The following is a 23,000-nucleotide window of genomic DNA, read 5'->3' on the forward strand; positions in this document are numbered from 1 at the left end:
GGCTCTGAGATCCTCGTGAAACCCACGTGGGTAGGTCGCAGGAACCCATCTCTTCCTCTGTCTGGCCCACAGCAGGCCCTTGAGCTATTTCTAGTGAATTGAACTGAAGAGGAGTGAACGTTTGCTTCACACACACACACACACACACACACACACACACACAAGCACCACAGCCTGGGAAGCTCTCCAGATGCCCTGGATGTGAGTCTCAGCCCCAGTGCTTCCAAGCTGGGTGACCTTGGGCAAGTCTCTTATGACTCTGGTCCTCCACACACTCTGTAAAGTAAGGAAGGAGGCCCTTTCTGAGGGGGCTGTCGGAGGCTCCAGTGCAGCCTGTGTAGAAGCTCCGGCCTGGCTGCAGGAGGCCCCTACACACTGGTTCCTCTTCCCTCTTCCCGTCCCTTCTCCTCAGACTCGGCTTGGAAAGAACAAAGTCTGTCCCTCACATATCTTTAGTACTGCTGACGCAGCATGGCATTTTCAAAAGAAGCCTTATTAAAAAAAACAAGGAGTGGGGAGTTTTAAAGGAGACAATTAAGAAAGATATAAATACCTAATAAAAATAGCTAGTAAGAGGCATTGAGGGCACCCCACCTGTCAGGCAACCTGCTTTGCCCTCATTTAAAGCTCAGGACAGGGCTTCCCTGGTGGCGCAGTGGTTGAGAGTCCGCCTGCCGATGCAGGGGACACAGGTTCGTGCCCCGGTCCGGGAGGATCCCACATGCCGTGGAGCGGCTGGGCCTGTGAGCCATGGCCGCTGGGCCTGCGCATCCAGAGCCTGTGCTCCGCAACAGGAGAGGCCACAGCAGTGAAAGGCCCGCGTAACGCAAAAAAAAAAAAAAAAAAAAAAAAAAAAGCTCAGGACAATCAGCAATATATTATCATCATCTGGATTTTGCTGGTGAGGAAGGAGTGGCTCGGGTAGGATGAGTGACTTGCCTGCATTCCTTATCTGGTCAGAGGGGTATTTGAACCAATGTGACCACTTATCCTTGCCCTTCCAGAACGTCCCAGAACAATCAGGTTTCTGATTCTGCAAGAGAGATGGTGACACACGTCAGCTGTTGTTACCTGAGGCCCGGAGTTCTGATTCTATTCCACCCAGTCTGAGGACCCTGCGCAGAGGAACCCATCCCCCCCTTTAACTCCTCCTCTTCCTCTCTGCCTCCATCTCTTCCAAAGATAATAATAGTTTCCAGAGTGCCCTCCCAGCCATCATCCCACCTGTTTCTTATAACAACTCTGTGAGGTTTACCTGCGTGAGGAAACAGGTTGGACAGATGGGCCTGGGCCCCAGGCTCTAGACCCATGATTTTCACACTCACCCACTTGTTTTTCCGGAGAAGGGCTGGGGCCAGGGTAGACACCTGTGATTTTCCCTGCCCACCATCCACTGTCCCTTCTGGGGGGAAATGCCTCCCTGCTTTCACCTGGGGACACTTCTCTCCCCTGTCTTGGTCCACAGGACCCCTGGCCCAGGCCGGGCCAATCAGAACCAGAGTCAGGCCTTGGGCTGGAATGCCCGGCAGGCTCTTCTCCCGTGGCTCCTGAGTTGGTAGAGTTTCGGCCTTGGGCTGTTGGTGGCTGGGCAGTGGATTACAATCCAGCAGAGGGGAGTGGCCAGGGAGGACCTCTCTGAGGTGCTGATGTTTAAGCTGAGCCCCAAGTGACAAGAAGTATCTGGTCTTGCCACGATCTAGAGAGAATTGTGGGAAATGGGGACGGTGTGTTAGAAGGCCCTCAGGTGGGAGTGAGCTTTGGCGTGACAGAGGACTGGGAAGGAGGCTGGTGTGGCTGGAAGGGGTGAGGGAAGGGGGAGGTAGGGTATGAGCCTGGAGGCTGGGAGGCAGGGCCTCAAAGGCCAGTTCTGAGGGGGCTGCGTCTTGGCGTGCTGCGGACAAGGCCAAGGCAAGGGCCAAGGGCCTGACCTGTCCCTTCACATCCAGCCTCCAGTCTCTGAGGCCCTCCCCGCCCTGCCAGCTGGCGAACATGTGCTGTGATTGCCAGGCAGCCAGGGAGCCGTGAATGAAGGAGGCTGGGCTGAGGTTTGAAGTAGTGTTATGATTATTCTCGACAAAGACGAGAGGGCACAGCTGTTCATTCAGGAAAAGAGCAGCCCGTGGCACCACCCACCTACCCACCAGCAGCTGAGTTACAAAGAAATCATCTGCTGAAAGCCAGGGGCTCCACCATGGAGGCTATTTCTGTGGAAACCAAGCATTCAGAAGCTCATCTCCTCGAAAGCCTCCCTCGCCTTGGAGAGACTGTAGAGGTGGGTCAAGGCAGAGCAGCCTTAGTCTTATTGATTCCAATCGAATTATAATCCCCATTTTGTTGTTGACTCTCAGCCCACAAGTGGGGGCCAGTTCTGGGCTTACGTGGCCTTGAATCCACATAACCCTTTAAGGTACATACACTCCTAAAGTGTTGGTGCCGCTTGACAGATGCTGAAACTTAGGCACAGAGAGGATAAGAAACTTACCCAGCACCACACAGCTGGTGATAGAGCTGGAATTAAAACACAGGAATTCTGGGCTTCCCTGGTGGCGCAGTGGTTGAGAGTCCGCCTGCCGATGCAGAGGACACGGGTTCATGCCCTGGTCTGGGAAGATCCCACATGCCACGGAGCGGCTGGGCCCGTGAGCTGTGGCTGCTGAGCCTGTGCGTCCGGAGCCTGTGCTCCACAACGGGAGAGACCACAACAGTGAAAGGCCCTCGTATTGCAAAAAAAAAAAAAAGGCAGGAATTATGACTTCATTATATTCTTGTTCTTTCTGCTACACCACACTGCCTTTGCAATGTCTTCAGTTCCCTGGATGCCCTTCTCCTCCACTGTGAGACTCATCTCCAGCCTCTACTAACGATTTTACCAGTAAAGCAGAGTGGTCCTTCCCTCCTCTCTGGCTATGCCCCAGTCATCTTCTCTAATTCAACTACTGCCCTTCTGCCAGAGAAGATCTTTTCCTGCAGTTCTGACCACATCATTTGTTCATTCACTCATACATTCGACAAATATTTACTGACAACTTACTATGTGTCAGATGGTCCAGGCTGGAAGACTGCAATGAACGAGACAGGTATATGCCTTGAGTTTACAAAGTTCCTGTTTCATCTAGGAAGAGACTTAACACAAAGTGCACAAGCAAATAAATGTATAGTCACAAATTATGAAGACAACAAACAAGCAGGGTGAGATGAAGGAGACTAATAGGGCCAAGTCTACCTGCTGAGACAGAGGGCTGGGAAGGGGCCCCGTAAGCTGAGCCCATGGCGTGAGAAGGAGCCAGCCTGGTCAAAAGCAGGGAAGAGTGTTTCCCAAAGAGAGAACAGCAAGGGAGAACTCCCAGAGGCAGGAAAGGACGCTGCATGTTCAAGGAGCTTAAGGTCAGCAATGTGGCTGGAGCAGAGGCCACATTGTGTAAGGTTTGGGGGACCTGCCAAGAGGCCCACTCCTCATCTGAGATGAGACAGTGTCGCTGGCAGCCTCGCAGCCTTATCCAGGGTAATGGTCAGGGTAGGCAGGAGGATGGGGGTATGGGAGGCCCTCCTGGTCTTGCCCCTAACCTGGAGCCTACCCTTAGGTTGGTGGGTGAGGGTCTCCTTCTGCTGTAGCTGCTTGGATCCTCTCCAGTCACTAGGAGAAGCTGTGATGGGTTGAGGGGGTCCCTGACCCACAGCCGGCCTCCCTTGCACCCTTCCCTGAGGACCTGGGGCTGGAGCAGCCAGGCTGACCCCCAGCTGACCTAGGTCTGGGATGGGCCGTGAGCCAGGCCTCTATCAGCCATCTGTCCACAGATGTGCGCTCCTGGACCTTGGGCCTCCAGCCTTCTCAACCCTTAGTGCTCACCTCCGCTCTTACCTTCTGAGCCAGGCTGTCTCTGACCGCCTTGGCCAGAGGAGCAGTTCTCACTCACTTGCTATCACATTATGCATGTGACCTTTCTCCACAGCAGTGCCTGAGGTGATCTGTATCTGTTTCCCCATTTCCTGTTGGTCCCCCTTGCTGCAGCACTAGCCCTCATGCACAGCAGCCCTAACAAGTATCTATTGACTTTCTATGCTTTGCTTCTGGCTCAAACCAGAACAGAGAGCAATGTCCTGGGATGCTTTGTTTAGGTCCCTTCTAGAATCACCGTTCCCGGTGGTCCTCAGCTATGCCTCTGCCTCCATGGAGGACGTTTCTTTTTTAACATATTTATTTATTTTTTTAAAAATAAATTTATTTATTTATGTATTTTGGCTGCGTTGGGTCTTTGTTGCTGCGTGCGGGCTTTCTCTAGTTGCGGCGACTGGGGGAGCTGCTCTTCGTTGCTGTGTGCAGGCTTCTCATTGCAGTGGCTTCTCTTGTTGCAGAGCATGGGCTCGGCACACGGGCTAGTTGCTCCGCGGAATGTGGGATCTTCCCTGAACAGGGCTGGAACCTGTGTCTCCTGCATTGGCAGGCGGATTCTTAACCACTGAGCCATCAGGGAAGCCCAAGGACAAAGTCCTTTTTTTTTTTTTTTTTTTTTTTTTTTTGCGGTACGCGGGCCTCTCACTGTTGTGGCCTCTCCTGCTGCGGGAGCACAGGCTCCGGACGCACAGGCTCAGCGGTCATGGCTCACAGGCCCAGCCGCTCCGCGGCATGTGGGATCTTCCTGTATCGGGGCACGAACCCGCGTCCCCCACATCGGCAGGTGGACTCCCAACCACTGCGCCACCAGGGAAGCCCACAAAGTCCTTTTTGAAGATGGGAAGTCGGATAGGAGCAGGTTTGCGGGGGAGAGACGACCAGGAGCGCCATTTTGGCCCAGGTTAAGCTTGAGTTGCCAAATGGGCATGTGAGCAGGTAGGTTTGTAGATTGCGCAGGGGAGCCCGCCAGTTTAGAGGTGGGTAGAGGAACCTGGGAGATGAGAAGAGGATCCGGGTGTGTGAAGGAGGAGGGAGTGATCAGCTGGGGTAAACCCTGCCCTTGAGGACTGAGAATTACCACTTGTTTTGCCAAAGTAAGGCCATTGTTGACCTTGAAAAAGCAGCTTGGGTTGAGAGGTAGGGCCAAAAACCTGAGGGGAGCAGATTGAAGAGAGGACAAGAAGAGAGGATTTGGAAACAGCAAATGCAGATGACCCCTTCAAGGGGTTTTGCTGGTTAAAGGGAGCAGAAAATGGGGCAGTAGCTGGAGGGAAAGGGGGCTGAGAGGGTTTTTTTTTAAGAAGTGAAAAAAATCTTAATTGCTTTTTAAAATTTGAATTTTATTCAGTTTTGAATTTGAATAGGTAATATGTTCCTACGATCCCAAACACCAAAGATTCTGAAGGGCATCTGAAAAAAAAATTCTCCTTCCTACCCCTGTCACTCTCCCACACCCCTTAGGCATTCAGTTCCTTGCCCTGGAGACAGCCAGCGTAATTATTCCTAGAGCACATACTTGTGCACGTGCGCGCGCGTGCACACACACACGCAGTATTGTTTTTCTCCTTTTTTATGAATAGTAACATCCCATATAGACCGCTCTGTGCCTTGTTTTTTTAACAATATATTCTGAATATCATTCTATCTCAAGACACAGAGAGCATTCGCATCCTTTCTTATGGCTTTGCATTATTTCCCTCTATGGTACACCGTGTATATTTTTTCATCCAGTCTTCCACCAATGGACAATCATTTGAGATGGGTTCTATCATTATCTCCATTTTACAGAGAGGCAAGGAGGCGCTGAGAGGTTCGCCGGCTCCACCAAGGTTGCTGGCTAGTGCGCTGCGGCGTGGGAACGCCATGCCCTTAACCACCACTGCTTTCTCCTCATCCTCCTGGATTAGTTTCCAACCCTATTTCTCCTTCACTCCTACACTCTTAGCAATCATTTTGCTATCCTTTTGTTCATTCAAATAGCACATATTTACAAGCGCTGACCTTGTGCCAGGCACAGGGCTAGGCCCTGAGGATGCGGAGGGACAGGACAGAGAAGTCCTCTGCTGTCGAGGAGCTTGCAACTGAGTCTTTGTGTGTTTTTGTAAGCTACCTCAAAGCTTCTGTGGAAGGATGCAGAGAATTAATAAGGAAGCCTGGTCCTTGTTTTAACTAATGAGGAAAGCAATCGTGCCAACAAATCACTGTTGCAATCCTATGAGCTGAATACCATTAAAAAAAGGCCTGGGAACTCTGCAATTCTGACCTCATCCCCTGAGCCTGGCCCTCCTCCAGTTTCCCATCTCAATGAAAGGCCTTAGGCGTTGGCTCCTCCCACTTCCATCCACAGGTCCTCCACCCTATCTCTGAGAGCACCCCCTGAAGACCTCTGGACTCGGCCCAACTTTGCTCTCCATGACTACCAGCTTGCTTGGGCCTTCTCTTTCAGGGGCCACCCAGTAATTTCCCCCCTGGTATTCTTGTCTCCACACCAGTCCCTTCCCATCCTCTGTCCCTCCAGCTGATGTGTCACTATGTCATTTCCTGGTTCTGACCTGGAAGGTGCTGCCCTTGGGCTAATGTGGTGGCGGCATAGCCCAGTAGTTAGGATGATCATGGGCTCTGGAGCCTGAATCCCAGCTCCGCCACTTATTAGCTGTGTGACCTAGAATGACCCACTTAACCCCTCTTTGCCTTAGGTGAAGCCAAATGAGATGAGATAAATGATAATGAGATAAATTAGATAACAACGGTAATAGCTCCTACCTTATACAGCTGTCATGAGGATTAAAAGTTAATGGATAGTATAATAATAAGGCCCTTGTGATCTGGACCCTGACTAGGTCTCCAGTCTCACCAGTTTTCATCTCCCCTATAAACTTTTGGATTCCTGAGAGAGCATCAAATCCTCTGGCCCCGCCCTCCCTCTCCTCCCTGCAGCCCCTCTGAGCTGAAGCTGGGCCTGGGAACCAGTTCTTCTTCCCCACTTGATCTCTAACAGCTGTAACATAGTGTGTTGGATGAATGAATGAGAAAGGTATTGCATTTGGGTTCCAATGGATGAGTAGGAGTTTTTCAGGTAAAGAAGTGTTCAAGGCTGGGCTATATAAAAGGGCTTGCTCCACCCTTCGGGCTGGAAACTCCCAGTGCCAGGACAGAAGGGAGGTGAGGCTGGAGAGGAAGGTGGGTTTAGTCCAGAATTTCTGCGTGGACAAAAGATATTCATGAAGGGAAGGCTTTTGTGACCGTGTGGGGGTCAGTTGCAGGAAGGACTTGAGGGCAGGAGCTGGGATGTGTGGTGGCTAAGCTCCAGGGCAGCAATGAAAAGGCCTTCAGGGCAGTAGCTGTGGGAATGGAACGAAGAAGGAAAATTTGAGAGATATTTGAGAGGAAGAAATAATGATCTGCTAAACACTTTTTTAAATTTTATTTATTTATTTATTTTTGGCTGCACTGGGTCTTCGTTGCCGCGTGTGGGCTTTCTCTAGTTGCGCAGAGCGGGGGCTACTCTCCCTTGCGGTGCGCGGGCTTCTCATTGCGGTGGCTTCTCCTGTTGCGGAGCACGGGCTCTAGGCGCGCAGGCTTCAGTAGTTGTGACCCGCGGGCTCAGTAGTTGTGGCACGCGGGCTCCAGAGTGCAGGCTCAGTAGTTGTGGCACACGGGCTTAGTTGCTCCACGGCATGTGGACCAGGGCTCGACCCGTGTGCCCTGCATTGGCAGGTGGATTCTTAACCACTGCGCCACCAGGGAAGTCCCGTCACTGAGGTTTTTGTTTTTTTTTTTTGTTTGTCCCAATATATTATCACTTTTCAGTTGAGTTTCAATCTGCCTACAATTAAATGCAAAGATCTTAAGTGTTGAGCTGGATGGGTTTTGACAATTATATACAAATATATACAATTATATACATCTCTGTAACCAGACGCTAAAAGAAGATACAGAACATTTCTATCATCCGAGAAAGGTCCCGCCAGTCAATTCTCTCCGTTTCCAGAGTACTGTAGGGTCTAAGCATACTGTGTTTGCGTTTTGAAAGGATCACTGGCTGCAGCGCAGAGTGCGGCCCGAGGCCAGCAAGGAGAGTACTTACCGGCTGGGCGAGAGATGACTGGATTGCACCGAGGTCGCCTAGCAACCTGAGAGCGTTGTCGGAGGGTTGACAGCTGCGCCTGCGGCAGGGAAGGTCCCACCCCACCCCACCCCACCCCACCCCACCCAGGCCCCTCCCCCGCCCCGCCCCGCGCACGAGCCGGTAGGCAGCTCCGCCCCGCGTCGGGGGGCGGGCCGAGGATTCTTATTGGTCGGCCCTCCGGAAGCTACCGGATTCGGGATCTCGCGCAAAGTCTTGCGGCCGCCGGCTGCGTGTGGTTTCGCGGTGCGTGGTGGTGGCGCTTGGCGAGGGCTGTGTGTGGCTGGCCGCGCACCCCTCCCGCTCGACCCCGAGACCCTGCGGCTGAGCCTCATTTTCCTCTTTGTAGTAGCGGAGCACGCCCCGCACGGGCACCCCTACGGTGCAGCCCCATTGCTGGCCGGGGGGCTGGTCGCAGCTATTGGGACGGGACGGAGCGAGCTCGGGGATCCCCACCGCCCCAGGCCCCGGTGCGTGACTGACCCACCCGTTCCCAGAGCGCCCCGCGCAGGCCGGGATGTTCGTCCTGGTGGAGATGGTAGACACCGTGCGGATCCCCCCGTGGCAGTTTGAGAGGAAGCTCAACGACTCCATTGCCGAGGAGTTGAACAAGAAGTTGGCCAACAAGGTACTGGGTCCACGGGGTCGCGGGCAGGCCTTGGCACGGGAGGGCCCAGCACTGCCTACACTCCCGCTGCCGGCCTGGCCATGCCAAGCCTTGGAGTTGGGCAAATAGCTTAACGTCTCAGAATTCGGTTTCTAAGCCTGTGCATGGGATGGGGGTAATCCTTAACCCACTAGGATGTTGGCAGGAATCGAAAGGAAAACTGGGTTTGAAAAAGGCCTTGTAACTGGGAATTACTGGCGTCCCCACTTCCAAATTACTTTGCAATCTAGGGCGAGTCCTTTACCTCCTCTGGGCCTCAGTTTCCATTTGTAAAATGGAAATAATAATTGCTGTCCAACCATGCATTGTTTCTGTGAAGATGGATGGTAGTTTAGCTGTAAGGAGGTTTATCCATTCATTCCTGCAAAAAAATGTTTGTGCACCTTTTATGTGCCAGGCTAGCATGCCTTAGTGCTGGGTCCTCAGAGGCCTTCCCATGGCCTTTTCTGAAGCAGCCCTGCCTCCGCAGTTATTCTGTGCCATATCACTCTTTCCTTCTTAGCACTTACCACTCTTTTCTTATTTGTTTACTTGGTTACTGTTTTTCTGTTTCCGTCTCCATGAGGGCAAGTGACTGTTGTCTTCTTCCCCATGGTATCCCCCATATTTAGCCAGAGTCTGGCACAGAGTAGGTGTTCCATAATTGTTTATTAAATGAATAAAACAGACAAGCTTCTACTCTGTAGTGTGTTGGGGAAAGCTGATATGGATGAGAGACTCCCACAGTTGAGTGTGTGGTGAGAAGTTGAGGTAAATGTTATGAGAACAGGTGTTCACAAACCTGTGGAATGAAGGAACTTCACCTACAATGAGGGAGACGAGAGGGTTTGCTAGGGAGGTGGTGCTTGAGCTGAGATCTGGTGGTGAGGAAGAACTAACATAGGGGCTTAGTTTTTTTTTGTGGGGGTAGGTTCTGGACACAGAGTAGAGCTGTGCAGGAAGCAGAAACAGCATGTGCAAAGGCCCTGTGGCAAGAGGGAATATTGCACCTATCATGGCATGGAGGGGCTGGTGTGGCCTGGGCGGACGGAGAGAGGAGAGGTCAGGCTGGAAGGTGGTAGGAGCCAGGTCATACAGGGCCTGCAGGACTTCATCGAATAATGGTCTTCATCTGTAGAACAGCAGGAGGTGGTAGGCTGAGAAGGAGAGCGCCGGAGGAAGATTGGCTGGCTCTAGGCAGGAGGCAGGTCCCTTTCATAGAGCCTGAAATCACAGAAGGTGGAGTGTACAGACCTGGGGATTTGTTGTTGGTGGAGAGAACTCATGGAGTCCTTAGTGGATGGTGTCTGATTACTTTGTGAGGTAAAAGGAGAAGGGGCCTCTAAAGGACAAAGAGAAAAGGTGTGAAAATTACAAGAAGGGTATGTAGTCCTTCTGTGATGCAGGTCCTTCTCTGACCTGTTCAGACAAGTATTTCTTCTTTTTTTTTGGCCACGCAGCGAGGGTTGCAGGATTTTAGTTCCCTGACCAGGGATCGAACCCGGGCCCTTAGCAGTGAAAGAGCTGGACTGCCAGGGAATTCCCAGACAAGTATTTCTGTATTTGAATTATTGAGTCATTTGAGAGGCGGCCACACAGAAGAGGTCCAAGGTCCAGCCAAGGGCACACATCTCCTTGTGCTTCCAAAGCCAGCCGACTCTGCCTCATTGCCCTGAGGTCTGGCCAGGACTCTGAGTTCTCTGAGCTTCTTGCTAAGCCTTGAACAGTCCTGCAAGGTCTCTAACTGGGAGGTGATGACGCTGGTGTCAGATAAACAGACACCAGGCTGGCTTGTCCTTTGCAGCATCATGGAGTGGAGATGGGTCATGGGATGTCCTCTGCCTGTTCTCTGCCCAGTTTCAGGGCTTCCCATGTGTCACTCTGCCAGCCTCAGTCCCTGTGGCCCCATCTGTGTGTCTGAGACTTTGTGAGCAGAACAGCGACTAGCTGTGGTCTGACACTTTAAACTGTGAGCTCTAGTATGGAGCTGGGGCCTTGGAAAGTGTGGGTTTAACCAGGGCTTCCCCATCACTGCTCCTTATTAGAGATGATTATGAGCCTTGATTGGTGATTGTTATTTCTAGCAGGTGTGAGCCCGCTGCTGAGCTAGGTGCTTCGCAGCTGTTCTTTTTTTTTTTTTTTTCTTTTTGCGGTACGCGGGCCTCTCACTGTTGTGGCCCCTCCCGTTGTGGAGCACAGGCTCCGGACACGCAGGCTCAGCGGCCATGGCTCACGGGCCCAGCCGCTCCGCGGCATGTGGGATCCTCCCGGACCGGGGCACGAACCCGTGTCCCCTGCATCGGCAGGCGGACTCTCAACCACTGCGCCACCAGGGAAGCCCTGTTCTCTTGATTTAACAACCCCACAGCCTGGTATGTCCATTTTTGCAGATGGGGAAACTGAGGCTCAGAGAAGTGACCTTGGAGGTCACACAGGGAGTGGTGGAGCTGGCGTTGTAACCTGCATTTGTCATGTCACCAAAGACCTTGTTCTTTCCAGAGCTCAGCATCCTCCCCGAGTTCCTTACCTCAGGCAGTGCCCCAGTGCATTTCCAGCTGTAAAACAGGGATAATCAACCTGCCCGGCGGGGGGTGGGGGGTGGGGGGTGGATCTCGGGAGAGGCTGCATGGGCAGCTGGGCCTCGAGGTCACGGGCTGTGTACACGGATGCCCACAGGTCGTGTACAACGTGGGGCTCTGCATCTGCCTGTTTGACATCACCAAGCTGGAGGACGCCTATGTGTTCCCGGGGGACGGTGCATCACACACCAAAGGTGGGTGCCCTCCTTCTGGGCGTTGGGTTTCTTGGGGCTCAGTTTTCTGTAGGGGGAGTCCTGGTCAGGGTGTTGGGAGACCTGGGACCTGGTCCTGACTATGCCAGGAATTTACTGGGTGATCAGAATCTTCCCCTTTCTGGGCCTCGGTTTCCTATCTATAAGAAGGGGAGGTAGACAAGGTGATTCTCAAGGCTTCTCCAGCTCTGAGATTGTGGCTCTGTGTCTGTGTCCCCTTTGGTCTCGTGTGTTATACGAGCCCTGCTCTGCCTGGCTCTCAGGCTGCTCAGGTGGCGGGGGGTGGGGGTTGGACAGATAGTGGAAGACAATTGGAGTAGGCATTGCTGGCTTAAAAGTGGGGAGAGCGGAGGGGAGCACAGCTGCCCCTCTTGGGGAGGTGGCTGGTTGGGGGTGGGAGACTTTGAGGGACACCAAGACATAATGGTTAAAAGTGTGGCCTCTAGGTTTAAATCCCAACTCTGCTACTTATTTGCTGTGTGTCCTGAGCGGAACATGTAACTTCTCTGTGCCTCTGTTTCCTCTTCAGTAAAATGCAGTTAACAGACTTTATTTTTTTTATTTTTTAACAGTAGACTTTATTGTTGTGAGAATTACTAAGTTAATATGTGCAAAGCTCTCAGGACAGGACCTTGGCACAGAGCGAGTGCTTGACGGCTCATTGATTTGAATTGTTTCTCTGATTCTGTGGGTCAGCTCGGTGGTGGTCTTCTGGGCTGGCTTGGCCAGGGCTGGATGGTATAGGGTGGTCTCATGTGTCTAGTGGTTGGCAGACTGGTTGGATTGGGGGCTTCGACTGGGTTTAATGTCTCTGCTCGGTGTGGTGTCCCCTTTCAGTAGGTAGACTGGGCACCAAAGCACAGATGCTTTTCAGGCCTCTGCTTATATCCCATTGGCCAGAGCAGGTCACGTGGCCAAGGCCAGAGTCCAGGGATGGAGAAGGGCTTCCTCTGGATGGGAGGGGCTGCAGTCACATTGGCAAGGGATGTGCACCCCAGATGGGAAGGAGGAGTAGAGGGCGGGTCACCTTGAGGAGGGGGCTCAGGGAGGAAGCGGGGTGTTCTTCTCTCCCCTGCCTGGACAAACCACATCAGAAGCAGACGGCAAGGGCGCCATTGAGGTGGTCCGGGGGCTAGTCGGGGTGCAGGCATGCCTCTCGCCGTCCGCTGGGCGCTCACCCGCCTGCCCCAGACCCTCTGAGCCAGAATCTCTGGGGAGGGGCCTGCAGGAATTCTCACACGAGACCGCGTTTCAGGAGCCCTGCCCTGGCCCGTACTGGGGGGGGTCAGCCTCAGCACAGAGATGTCCGAGCATTCCAGAATGTGCCGTGAGGCTGCCTGGTTGTGTGTCCAGGAATCCAGAGACTTAATTAGTTCTCACAGATGCCGTTGAACTCTGTGGAGAGCTGCGTGTGGGGACCAGGATGGTTTCGTTAGCAGAAAGACCAGTCGGTGATGTGGACACAAGGCCACGAGGGCTCTGAGCCCAGTCTCTTTCATGGGACAGGGGCCTTGCTGTCCAGGAGACAAGTGGTCAGGGGGCCAGAACTTCAAGAAAAACTCAGAGGGACTTCCCTGGTGGTGCACTGGTTAGGAATCCACCTGCCAATGCGGGGGACACGGGTTCAATCCCTGGTCCGGGAGAATCCCACATGCCGTGGAGCAACTTAGCCCGTGAGCCACAACTACTGAGCCTGCGCTCTAGAGCCTGTAACCCACAACTACTGAGCCCACGTGCTACAACTACTGAGGCCCGCACGCCTAGAGCCCGTGCTCCGCAACAAGAGGGCACCGTAATGAGAGGCCTGCACACCACAACGAAGAGTAGCCCCCGCTCACCACAACTAGAGAAAGCCCGCGTGCAGCAACAAAGACCCAACGCAGCCAAAAATAAATAAATAAATAAATTTAAAAAAAAAGAAAAACTCAGAGAAAAAAGTTAAATATGAGGAAATTCTGTCCATTCATTTGGTTGTGTCTGCTGCTTGGTGTAGGACTTCACTGCTGGTTTTCTTAGCCACCCTGGGTCCCCTGCGTTCTTGGGAACAAGGTACAGGAGTAGAGCCCAGGGTTAGGCCTGTCACACAGACCCGGAGTTGAATTCTGGTTCTGGCCCCCTTTCGTGGGGACCTCAGACATATGACTACCTTCCTCAGCCGCACTTTCCTCATCTGTAAAATGGGGTTAACACTCGCGGCTACAAGGCTCCTCAGGGCCCATCGAGCATCGCGCAGGGTGAGTCGTTGGTCTGTGGTGGGGATCGGTGGCCAGGCCCCCCTCCCGCCACTGCCTCGCCGGGGCTGTGGCCAAGGGTGTGCTGAGCGGGGCTCCGCACCGGGCCTCTGCCTTCGCTTAGAGGATTATTCATTTGCCAGTTGCCTTCTACTTCTTTCTATTTCTCCTTCTACCCAGGCCAGATTACTCTACCTGTCTCTCTGAGACTCACTTCTGGAAAAACGGTGTAATGATAATGGTACCCGCCTCACACGGCCCTTGTGAGGAATAAACGAGAAAAAACACGAGAGGCCTTTGGTCTGGTGCCTGGCACATAGTAGGCGCTCACGACATGTTAGCCTTTGTGACTGGTGACACTGGCCCCGACTGGCCAGCCTTATCCCTTTGTCACTTAGGGTACCTTTCCTTGGCACCAGCCCTGTGTTCTCCATAGCCGCCAGGCCAGCTGGACCTGCCTCCTTCCCCGGCCTCTGGCTGAACTGGGGCCCCGCTCTGGGCTCTGGAGCAGCCCGTCTTTGTGCCCACCGTTTGCTTTGCTCTTTTCCCTTGTTTTTTAAGTTGTGATAAAACGCATATAACATAAAATTTACCATTTTTAGTGTATAGTTCGGTGGCATTCAGTGCATTTACATTGTTGTGTGGCCATCACCACCATCCATCTCCAGAACTTTATTGTCTTCTTTTTTTTTTAAACTTCCTATTTTTTAAAATTTTATTTTATTTATTTATTTATTATTTATTTATTTTGGGCTGCGTTGGGTCTTTGTTGCTGTGTGCAGGCTTCCTCTTGTTGCGGTGAGCGGGGGCTGCTCTTCGTTGCGGTGTGCGGGCTTTTCATTGCAGTGGCTTCCCTTGTTCTGGATCATGGGCTCTAGGCACGTGGGCTTCAGTAGTAGTGGCACGTGGGCTCTAGAGCACAGGCTCAGTAGCTGCAGCACACAGGCTCAGTAGTTGTGGCTCGTGGGCTCTAGAGCGCAGGCTCAGCAGTTGTGGCTCACGGGCTTAGTTGCTCCGTGGCATGTGGGATCCTCCCGGACCAGGGATCGAACCCATGTCCCCCGCATTGGCAGGCGGATTCCTAACCAGTGCACCACCAGGGAAGTCCCTTTATTGTCTTCTGAAACTGAATTTCTGTCTCCACTAAACAGTTCCCCATCCCCCGCCCCCCATCCCCTGTCCACCACCATTCTACTTTCTGTCTCTATGAATTTGACTACTCCAGGTACCTATGTGAGTGGAATCACAGTATTTGTCCTTTGTTGAAACTCACCATATCCTGAGGCAGCCCTACTTATCCTGGGACAAAGTTTGCTCGAGTCTACAACTAAGAACGGGTCTTCCTCTTCTTATTGGTCCTTCAGACCCATCCTTTTTACTTTCCAGTCTTCCCACCTGCAGGCTAAACATCCCTAGAACTTCAGCTGGCCCTCCAGCTGGTCTGTGGCCTCCTATTTTATTTTATTTATTATTTTTTTGGGCCATGTGGCATGTGGGATCTTAGTTCCCCGGCCAGAGATCGAACGTGTGCTCCCTGCAGTGGAAGTGCGGAGTCCTAACCACTGGACTGCCAGGGAAGTTCCTTCCTTTTTGTTTTTTAATTGAGATATAAGTCACATACCATGAAATTCACCCTTTTAAAGCATACAGTACAGTGGCTTTTAGTATATTCACCAGGCTGTGTGACTGTCACCACTGGCTAATTCCAGAACATTTTCATCACCCCCAGAAGAAACAGCATATACTCATTAGCAGTTACTCCCCGCTCTGCCAGCCCCGGACAACCATTAATCTGCTTTCTGTCTCTGGATTTGCCTATTCTGGACGTTTCATATGAATAGAATCATAAAATACGTGGCCTTTTGTGATTGGTTTATTTCATGTAGCATAATGTCCTCAGGGTTCTTCCATGTTGTTGCATGTGTCAGTACTTTATTTCTTTTTGAGGCTGAATATTCTTCCATTGTATGGATATATCACATTTTGTTTATACATTGATCTGTTGTCGGACACCTGGGTGGCTCACCATTTGCTTCTGGATGTAATTGTTCCAGCCTTGAGCTCCCTGGGCACAGGATCATGTGTCTCCTGCCCCTGCAAGCCCAGTGCCCAAATCGGGCCTGGCACAGACCTGGCATAGGCTCCGTGGGGATTTATTAAAATGAACTGACGTTGGGTCATACAGGGGACAGGATTTTTCCATACTGTGCGTAAGTGACATCTGCCCTCATCTGCTCTCTCCGAGGTCAGCATGCAGCTCTCCCATCTTGAGAAGGCTCAGACGGCTTGTATTTGTCTCCTCCCAGGGAGGGAGGGGGCACCAGCTGCCTCCTCTCCTTTTCCCACGCTTTCCTGCCTGGTGGAGCCATGGGGAAGCAGCCTGGTGGGGAGCTGGGGGCCGGGTGGACCCTGCTGTCCTTGGGGTGAGGCTGCCAGACCAGGCAGCGGAGGGCACTGGTAGCAGAAGCCTGTGTTTGGGGATTAAACCTTTCTGAGGAAGGCAGAGTCAACCCAGTGGTCCTGTCTCATGGTTCAGAAAGACTTGGAGTTGCCCCTTGGCAGAACAGCTGTGTGACTGTGAGCGGGTAACTCAGCCTCTCTGAGCCATTTGTGCATGCTCACACGGGGGAAGCATGACATCTGACACAGGTGGATCGTGATGGGCACTGGGCGACTGCCAGGGGGCAGCCTTATGGTTATTTACTAGCCCTGGCGGAATTCAGGCCCTAGGTACCACCTTTGGGGCTCGGTGGACACCCCCTTTGGGGCGCTCACCAAGGGGCAGCAGTGATGGAGTGACGGCTTCTGCCAGGCTGTGGAGTCAGAGTCTGTGATGTGGGCACAGACCTTACCTGATATTTTTCTTGGGGTCAAGTGAGTAGGGACCACGTAGGACAGGACCTGAGAACCCACAGAGGCATTTTTGCTGGTTTATTGGCTCTTCCCCCACCCCAAATTCCAGAGCATTTTTAGCATCCTGTTCCAGGTCAGAGCTATGCCTGGGGCAAACTTTGCCAATCAGCAGGAGATGGGGGAACTTGTTTTCAAACCTGGTTCTCTTTGCCAGTTGCTTCTGCCCTTGTTAGAATTTAAGGAGAGAGCCTGGGCTTCCCTGGTGGCACAGTGGTTATGAATCCGCCTGCCAATGCAGGGGACATGGGTTCGAGCCCTGGTCCGGGAAGATCCCACATGCCGCGGAGCAACTAAGCCCATGTGCCACAACTACTGAGCCTGTTCTCTAGAGCCCGCAAGCCACAACTACTGAACCCACGAGCCACAACTACTGAAGCCCACACGCCTAGAGCCCGTGCTCCACAACAAGAGAAGCCACCACAATGAGAAGCCTGCGCACCGCAATGAAGAGTAGCCCCCGCTCACCGCAACTGGAGAAAGCCCGCGAGCAGCAACGAGAACCCAACGCAGCCAAAAATAAAAATAAATAAATTTTTTTAAGAAAGAACAGCAGCCCGGTAATTTTTTAAATAAAAAAATAAAGGAGAGAGCCTGGGGGAAGGCTGGAATTGACTTTGGAGTCATTGCTGGCCCAGAATCTGAGCTCCGGTGTGACCGATGGATTTGGGAACTGAGCCTCAGTTCCAGGGCCAGTGCTGCCGGCCTCTCACAACAGGGGCCCCGGCCTTGCCGGGGACGGGGCCGAGGGTCCCTCCGGCTTAGCTAACAGGTCTAGGCCCACAGGCGCCTGGCGTGGACTGCTGTGTGGCTTCTTGGTGCCGCCACGGGGTCAGTGTGCCGGTGAGTGAGAGTGGACACTGGAAAGCACAGGCCACCCCAGCTGCTCATGGCCTGCTCATCACCGACATGCTTTCTTATTTCCAGTTCACTTTCGCTATGTGGTGTTCCATCCGTTCCTGGACGAGATTCTGATTGGAAACATCAAAGGCTGCAGCCCGGAGGGAGTGCACGGTAATGTTGGCCCTGAGTCCTCACATGAGACTCAGGAGCACGCTGGGGGCAGATGTTGGGGCTAGCCCGCCTCCCTTCAGCTTCTGTGCTGGGCCGCATGGTCAGGGGAGGGGTCACATAGGGAAAGAGAACCTTCCCGAGCTGTCCGAGCAGCTTGTGTGCAAGGGGGATACTCAGCCCCCCATGCTGTAACTGTGAGGACCTAGGCCAGCTGGGGGCCTTCACTGCGAGGCCGTGAGTCAGGACCTCAGGGCAGGCACTGGAGCTTGCAGAGGTGACTCGGGGCCCTCGGCATCCGCTGGTCCCTGTTGTGCAGTATCCACCTCGGGTTTGGGTGGCTGCTCAGGCTGTGGCAGAGGTGTGGGGCTCTGGGGTGGGGACAGGGCCCAGGGTTCCATGGGCAGCACAGGGTAAGGGCTTGCTTGTCCATTCTGAGCCCCGTCTCATGCTGTCACCTGCATGTCTTCCAGTGTCTCTAGGGTTCTTCGATGACATTCTCATCCCTCCAGAGTCGCTGCAGCAGCCCGCCAAGTTGTATCCTCCCAAGGTTAGAGTGGGTCTTGGAGGAGCTCGGGCCTCTCCAAAGGAAGGTCCTCACGCTTCAAGGTGGCCTTGGGTCCTGTGACCTGATGCTGTTGGCCTCTGCCCACCCCTCCAGCTTGCATTTTGCTCTAGAAGCACTGACCTGCCTGTGCTTCTCACACTGACCGTGGCGTCTGCACACCTGCGCCTCCATCTGGACTGTCAGGCCTGGTTCCAGCTCACTTCGCTTAGGTTGTCCCTTCAGGAGTCACCTCAAAGGTCACCTCCCTCTAGAGGCCTGCCTGACTGGCCCACCATCCCCCCTCAGCTAACATTTGAGGGCTTGGCTCTGCAGGTCCTAGGCTAGTTGAAGATTCCTGTTGCTGGCTCTCCCATTGTCCCTGTCCCGGCCCTTGCCTGCTGCACCGGGGTTGCTGTTTCTGTGGGTGCTCACCGAGACCGCTCACCAGGAGGGACCCCATCTTGTCCCGACTGTACCCGCAGTGCCCAGCATGGGACCTGGCGCAGAGGAGGGGCAGGACCCATCTGCGGGGCTGCCACTAGAGAGCAGCATGTCTCTTCGGTGTGGGCTCTGCTGATTGGAGGGGGCCATCCAGCAGAGCCGGCAGTAGGGAGCCGGGGTGCTTGTGTGTGCGTGTGCGTGCATGGGCAGGGCGGGGGCAGGGTCTGTGTGTGGCTCTGGAACTTGTCAGAAAACCTGGCCCAGGCTGGCCTGTCCCTCAGCCTGGTGACCTCCCATCCTGTCGTGTCCTCTTGGAAGCTGGGCAAGTCCTTGGGCTGCCTGCTGTCAAGGGCATCCTGAGTCACGGGGAGGGATGTGGAATTGCACTGTGGAGAACGCTGGCCGGCTTCAGTGAGCGCTCGGGCCGACTGAGGGTCCTGTGGAAAGCACTCTCCACGTGTGCTGTTTAATTACCTCCCCACCACAGCCCTGGAGGGCAGGCCTTACTGTAATCTGTGCTTTACAGATGTGGACCCTGAGGCACTGGGAGCTTGGGCCTGGCCCCTGGCGGGTGGTGGAGCTGAGGTTTGAACTTGGCAGTTGGCCTCTGAGAGGACGCACGGGCAGAGTCAGACCCTAGGCACCGAGGGGCTGTGGTCATTCCATATTGAGGCGGAGCTCACGCTGTGCTCTGGAGCTCCTTCCTGCTCTGATGTCCCGTGGTGCCTACCCGGGGTCCGTGTTCCCAGCCTGGATTCTGGTGCCCAGGAGATCCAGCCACTCACTGGGCCCGGCCCGACCCTGCCTCTCGCACACGGCGCCGGGCCTGCTTTTCCTGTGACTTCCCAAAGCGTCTCAGCCTGGGATTGGATTTTCCTGGGGCGTGCCGTGGGAGGACTCCCCAGCGCTCGGGGCTCCCCCATGGCCTGGTTGTTGCCTTGACCCTGCGCCCCGCCCAGCGACGAGGCGGAGCAGGTGTGGGTGTGGGAGTACGAGACGGAGGAAGGAGCGCACGACCTGTACATGGACACCGGCGAGGAGATCCGCTTCCGGGTGGTGGACGAGAGCTTTGTGGACACGTCCCCCACCGGGCCCAGCTCGGCCGATGTCGCCTCTTCCAGCGAGGAGCTGCCAAAGAAGGAGGCTCCGTACACGCTTGTGGTGAGCTGCCCTGATAAGACTGTGGGGAACCGCGGGGTGGGAGGACCCAGCAGGTCAGGGTGCAGGTCCCTGTTGTGGGGTCTTGGGCGGCCCCTTCTCCCCGGGGAGCCCCATTTCTGCAGGCCAGGGCAGCGGTAATTCTTTTTTTTCCTTATAAATTTAGTTTTTGGCTGCATCGGGTCTTTGTTGCTGTGCACGGGCTTTCTCTAGTTGCAGCAAGCGGGGGCTACTCTTGGTTGTGGTGCGGTGGCTTCTCCTGTTGCGGAGCACGGGCTCTAGGCACACGGGCTTCAGTAGTTGTGGCACGTGGGCTCTAGAGCACAAGCTCAGTAGTTGTGGCTCACAGGCTTAGTTGCTCTGCGGCATGTGGGATCTTCCCGGATCAGGGCTCAAACCCGTGTTCCCTGCATTGGCAGGTGGATTCTTAACCACTGCGCCTCCAGGGAAGCCCAAGGCAGCAGTAATTCTTGCAGCGAGGTCGTAAAGCTGCCATGGCTGTTGGGGAGGGCAGGGGAGTCAGACCCCTGCCCACAGAGGGATGACACCAGCTGGACAACAAGGCTGTGGGTCAAGGGGCTGAGAAAGGAAGAAACCAAGGGAGGGGTGGTGACTCCCAGGGCTGCTCCCACTACAAACCCACACGGCCTGAGGTGGCAGGGAAGCTGCAACCGGCCAGATCTGACTTGGGTCCCTTTTGTCTTTTACCCTCATGAAGCCAGGCAGTCAGCGACACATGACAAAAGTGGGATTTCAGGGGCCTGCTGGTAGGGTTTTCTGGTATAACGTGGGGGTTCACTTTTAGGGCAGCTGTGTCTTTGTCAGGATTGTGGGTGGCCCAAGGCTTCCCCTCTGCCTGTGTTTGGAGGCTGGGGCTCAAGGTTACTAGGCCTTTCTGGCAGAACTAGACCACGAGTGGCTCAGAAGCCAGGCCCAGGACTGGTCAGCTGCTGCCTGTGTGGGCCAGGCCTGGAGGCGAGGGGTGAGGGGCTGTACCCTTCGTAAACCAGCACTTTCCTTACACGCCTCAGGAGAGTTTGGAGCAGGAGAGGGGAGTGTGGACCAGCGGGGAGTGCCGCTGCAGCTCCGGCATGTCCCCAGAGCCTCCTGGCTGGGGTGTGCCCCACCCTCCTTTTGGCCTGTGCTGGGCGCCTAAAAGGGCGGGCCCCCTTTGCCTCCTGTCCAGGTTGGCTCCAGCTCTAAAGGTAGATGAAACATGCCTGTTCTCTCTCTACCCCTGGCAGGGATCCATCAGTGAGCCGGGCCTGGGCCTTCTCTCCTGGTGGACTAGCAGCTAGCACTGGGGCTTGACGCTGGACCCTGCCCAGCCCTCGGGAAGGTGGTGCAGCGGGTCCTGAAGACAACAGTGGTTCTGCAGATGCCGAGGAGCAGCCTGTGCCCTGCCAGGCTGTCCCCTCCCCTCCTCCTCCCAGACCTACCCCGCTAAGTCCCACCGTCCACATGGACTTCTGCCTGTCAGTGACAACAACAAAGATAAATAAATGATGGCTGCATCAGTTGGGACAGCCACCCTTGTCTCAGTGTTCTAAGGTTACCGAGTTGCCACAGCTGGGACAGTTCCTCACCCCGGATCACTTCTGGAGATGACTCCATGGCAGGACTTGGGGTTTGAGAGATCCAGGCTCCTCAGGCTGTGCTCTGGGCCAGCTGAGCTTGGCGGGCTCCATAAAGAAACACAGAGAGCAGGAGGCTGGCCTGGGGCAGCTGCCAGTTGCTGATCAGAGTCTGACCTTTAAGGGAAAAAACATCTTCTTCCCACCAGCCTGTGGAAGGTGGGGCGGCCTGGACTCAGCTGACCAGCTCCATCAGGAAAGTGGATGCTGTGGATTTTGCTGGCCCAAGGGGGAGAGGACTGGTGACCTGCTGTTGTTATTCCCCCACCAGCAGTACAGCAGGAAGCCTTGAGCCAGCTGTCACTTTCCGACCTTGGCCACGCTAGGAACAAACACCCTGTGGGTCTGTCTGCTTGTGATGCGAGGTCCTGGCACCAGGGCAAGCACCCCATCATCTACTCAACAGAATGGCTTTGCCAGAGTCCTCCTGTCCCTTCATTCATTTCTGCCAGGGATTTTTGCCGGGACCAGGACATCGTTTTGTAGCACCCACCCAACACTGTGTTTCTGTCAGGCAAGTCTTGTCCTGACGAAGGAATCTCCGTGGAGCCTGCCTCCTGCCCTGGCCTTTCTGCTCACGTGGACACAGGGCCATGGAGGTATGGGTAGTGCCAGTGGACGGTGCTCCAGGAAGAGGACCAGTTGCAGAGCAGTGCCTGCGGCCGCCCTGTACTAAAAACTAGGGAGCAGGACACACATGGACTAGCTGTGACCCTGCACATGGTGGTCTGTCTGTAAAACACTCTCTGGGCGTTTGAAAGGCAACTCGATGCCCAGGGGAAGTGGGGGCTGCATCTTGGGCCAACCCCCACCCCGCGGCCCATCGGGGAAACTACCGGAATGTGTGGGCATGGGGAGGGGAGGCTGCAGGCAGAGGCAGGGCGGGAAGGAAAGTGGGAAGTCTGGTGACGGGTCCGGCTGTGGCATGGCTGTCGGCGTCCACTGACTCTGGCTGTGAAGGACCCCCTGCCCCACAGGCTGGAGTTGGTAACAGCACAGACACCACCACTCACAAAGGAACACTCACTGAATCTGGATTCTTATTTTCCTTAGAAAAGCAAAAGGATCTCTCAAACCCTTCAGCCACCAGTGAAATGATCATGCAGGAGAAAAACTTTAGATGGGAGTCTGTCATTAAAAATAAATACAGTTGCCCAAAGCTGCTCAAGATCTGAATCAAACTAAAAACAGGAAGGTGGGGGGTTGATACGTTATTTTAAGAACCTCCCCACCCCCACCTGTGGGTCATGGGTCACTCCATGGGCGGAGGGAAGAGAGAGCAGGAGGCCTGGCCACACCATCTCGGTGGTGAGCGAAGCCACGGCTGGATGGGATCAGATCCGGTCCTGGTGATGCAGAACTGCACTCGTGACACCGGAGCTGGGTCCGAGGAGCAGGGCGGGCGGGCGCTGGTGGCAGAGCAGGACCTTACTTCTGCTGCAGCTCCTTCATTCTGTTCAGAGCACTGCCAGCGCGGAACCACTCGATCTGGGTCTCGTTGAAGGTGTGGTTCAGGAGGATGGTCTCCTGGGTCCCGTTGGGGTGCTTGATGATGCATTTCAGGGGCTGGGAGGAGGAGGAGGGAGGCAGGTGTGGGTGGACTGGCTCTTGGG

General features: G+C 54.4%; 2 protein-coding genes across 2 annotated transcripts in view; one reads left to right on the top strand and one right to left on the bottom strand.

The window, feature by feature from the left end:
• Positions 1-8,215: 8,215 nt before the first annotated feature.
• POLR3H (RNA polymerase III subunit H) lies at positions 8,216-22,538 on the top strand. The gene is made up of 6 exons (XM_060111664.1): positions 8,216-8,646; positions 11,341-11,437; positions 17,524-17,610; positions 18,081-18,144; positions 19,555-19,756; positions 20,998-22,538. Exons 1-6 carry the CDS (start codon positions 8,536-8,538, stop codon positions 21,049-21,051), a joined length of 615 nt encoding a protein of 204 aa, XP_059967647.1. The 5' UTR covers positions 8,216-8,535; the 3' UTR covers positions 21,052-22,538.
• ACO2 (aconitase 2) overlaps positions 22,410-23,000 on the bottom strand; it is a 53,924-nt gene continuing 53,333 nt past the window's right edge. Inside the window, exon 18 of the mRNA XM_060111663.1 lies at positions 22,410-22,953. Within this exon, the coding sequence (XP_059967646.1) occupies positions 22,816-22,953 (138 nt within the window). The 3' untranslated portion in view covers positions 22,410-22,815. The remainder of the gene's footprint in view (positions 22,954-23,000) is intronic.

Source organism: Mesoplodon densirostris, chromosome 11 (assembly GCF_025265405.1).
Source record: "Mesoplodon densirostris isolate mMesDen1 chromosome 11, mMesDen1 primary haplotype, whole genome shotgun sequence".
Classification (NCBI taxonomy): Eukaryota; Metazoa; Chordata; class Mammalia; order Artiodactyla; family Ziphiidae; genus Mesoplodon; species Mesoplodon densirostris.

Coding starts and splice junctions, on each gene's coding strand:
- POLR3H (XM_060111664.1), top strand. CDS start 8,536: ATGTTCGTCCTGGTGGAGATGGTAGACACCGTGCGGATCCCCCCGTGG. Junction 17,611..18,080: donor CAGCCCGGAGGGAGTGCACG/GTAATGTTGGCC, acceptor CATGTCTTCCAG/TGTCTCTAGGGTTCTTCGAT. Junction 19,757..20,997: donor AGGCTCCGTACACGCTTGTG/GTGAGCTGCCCT, acceptor TACCCCTGGCAG/GGATCCATCAGTGAGCCGGG.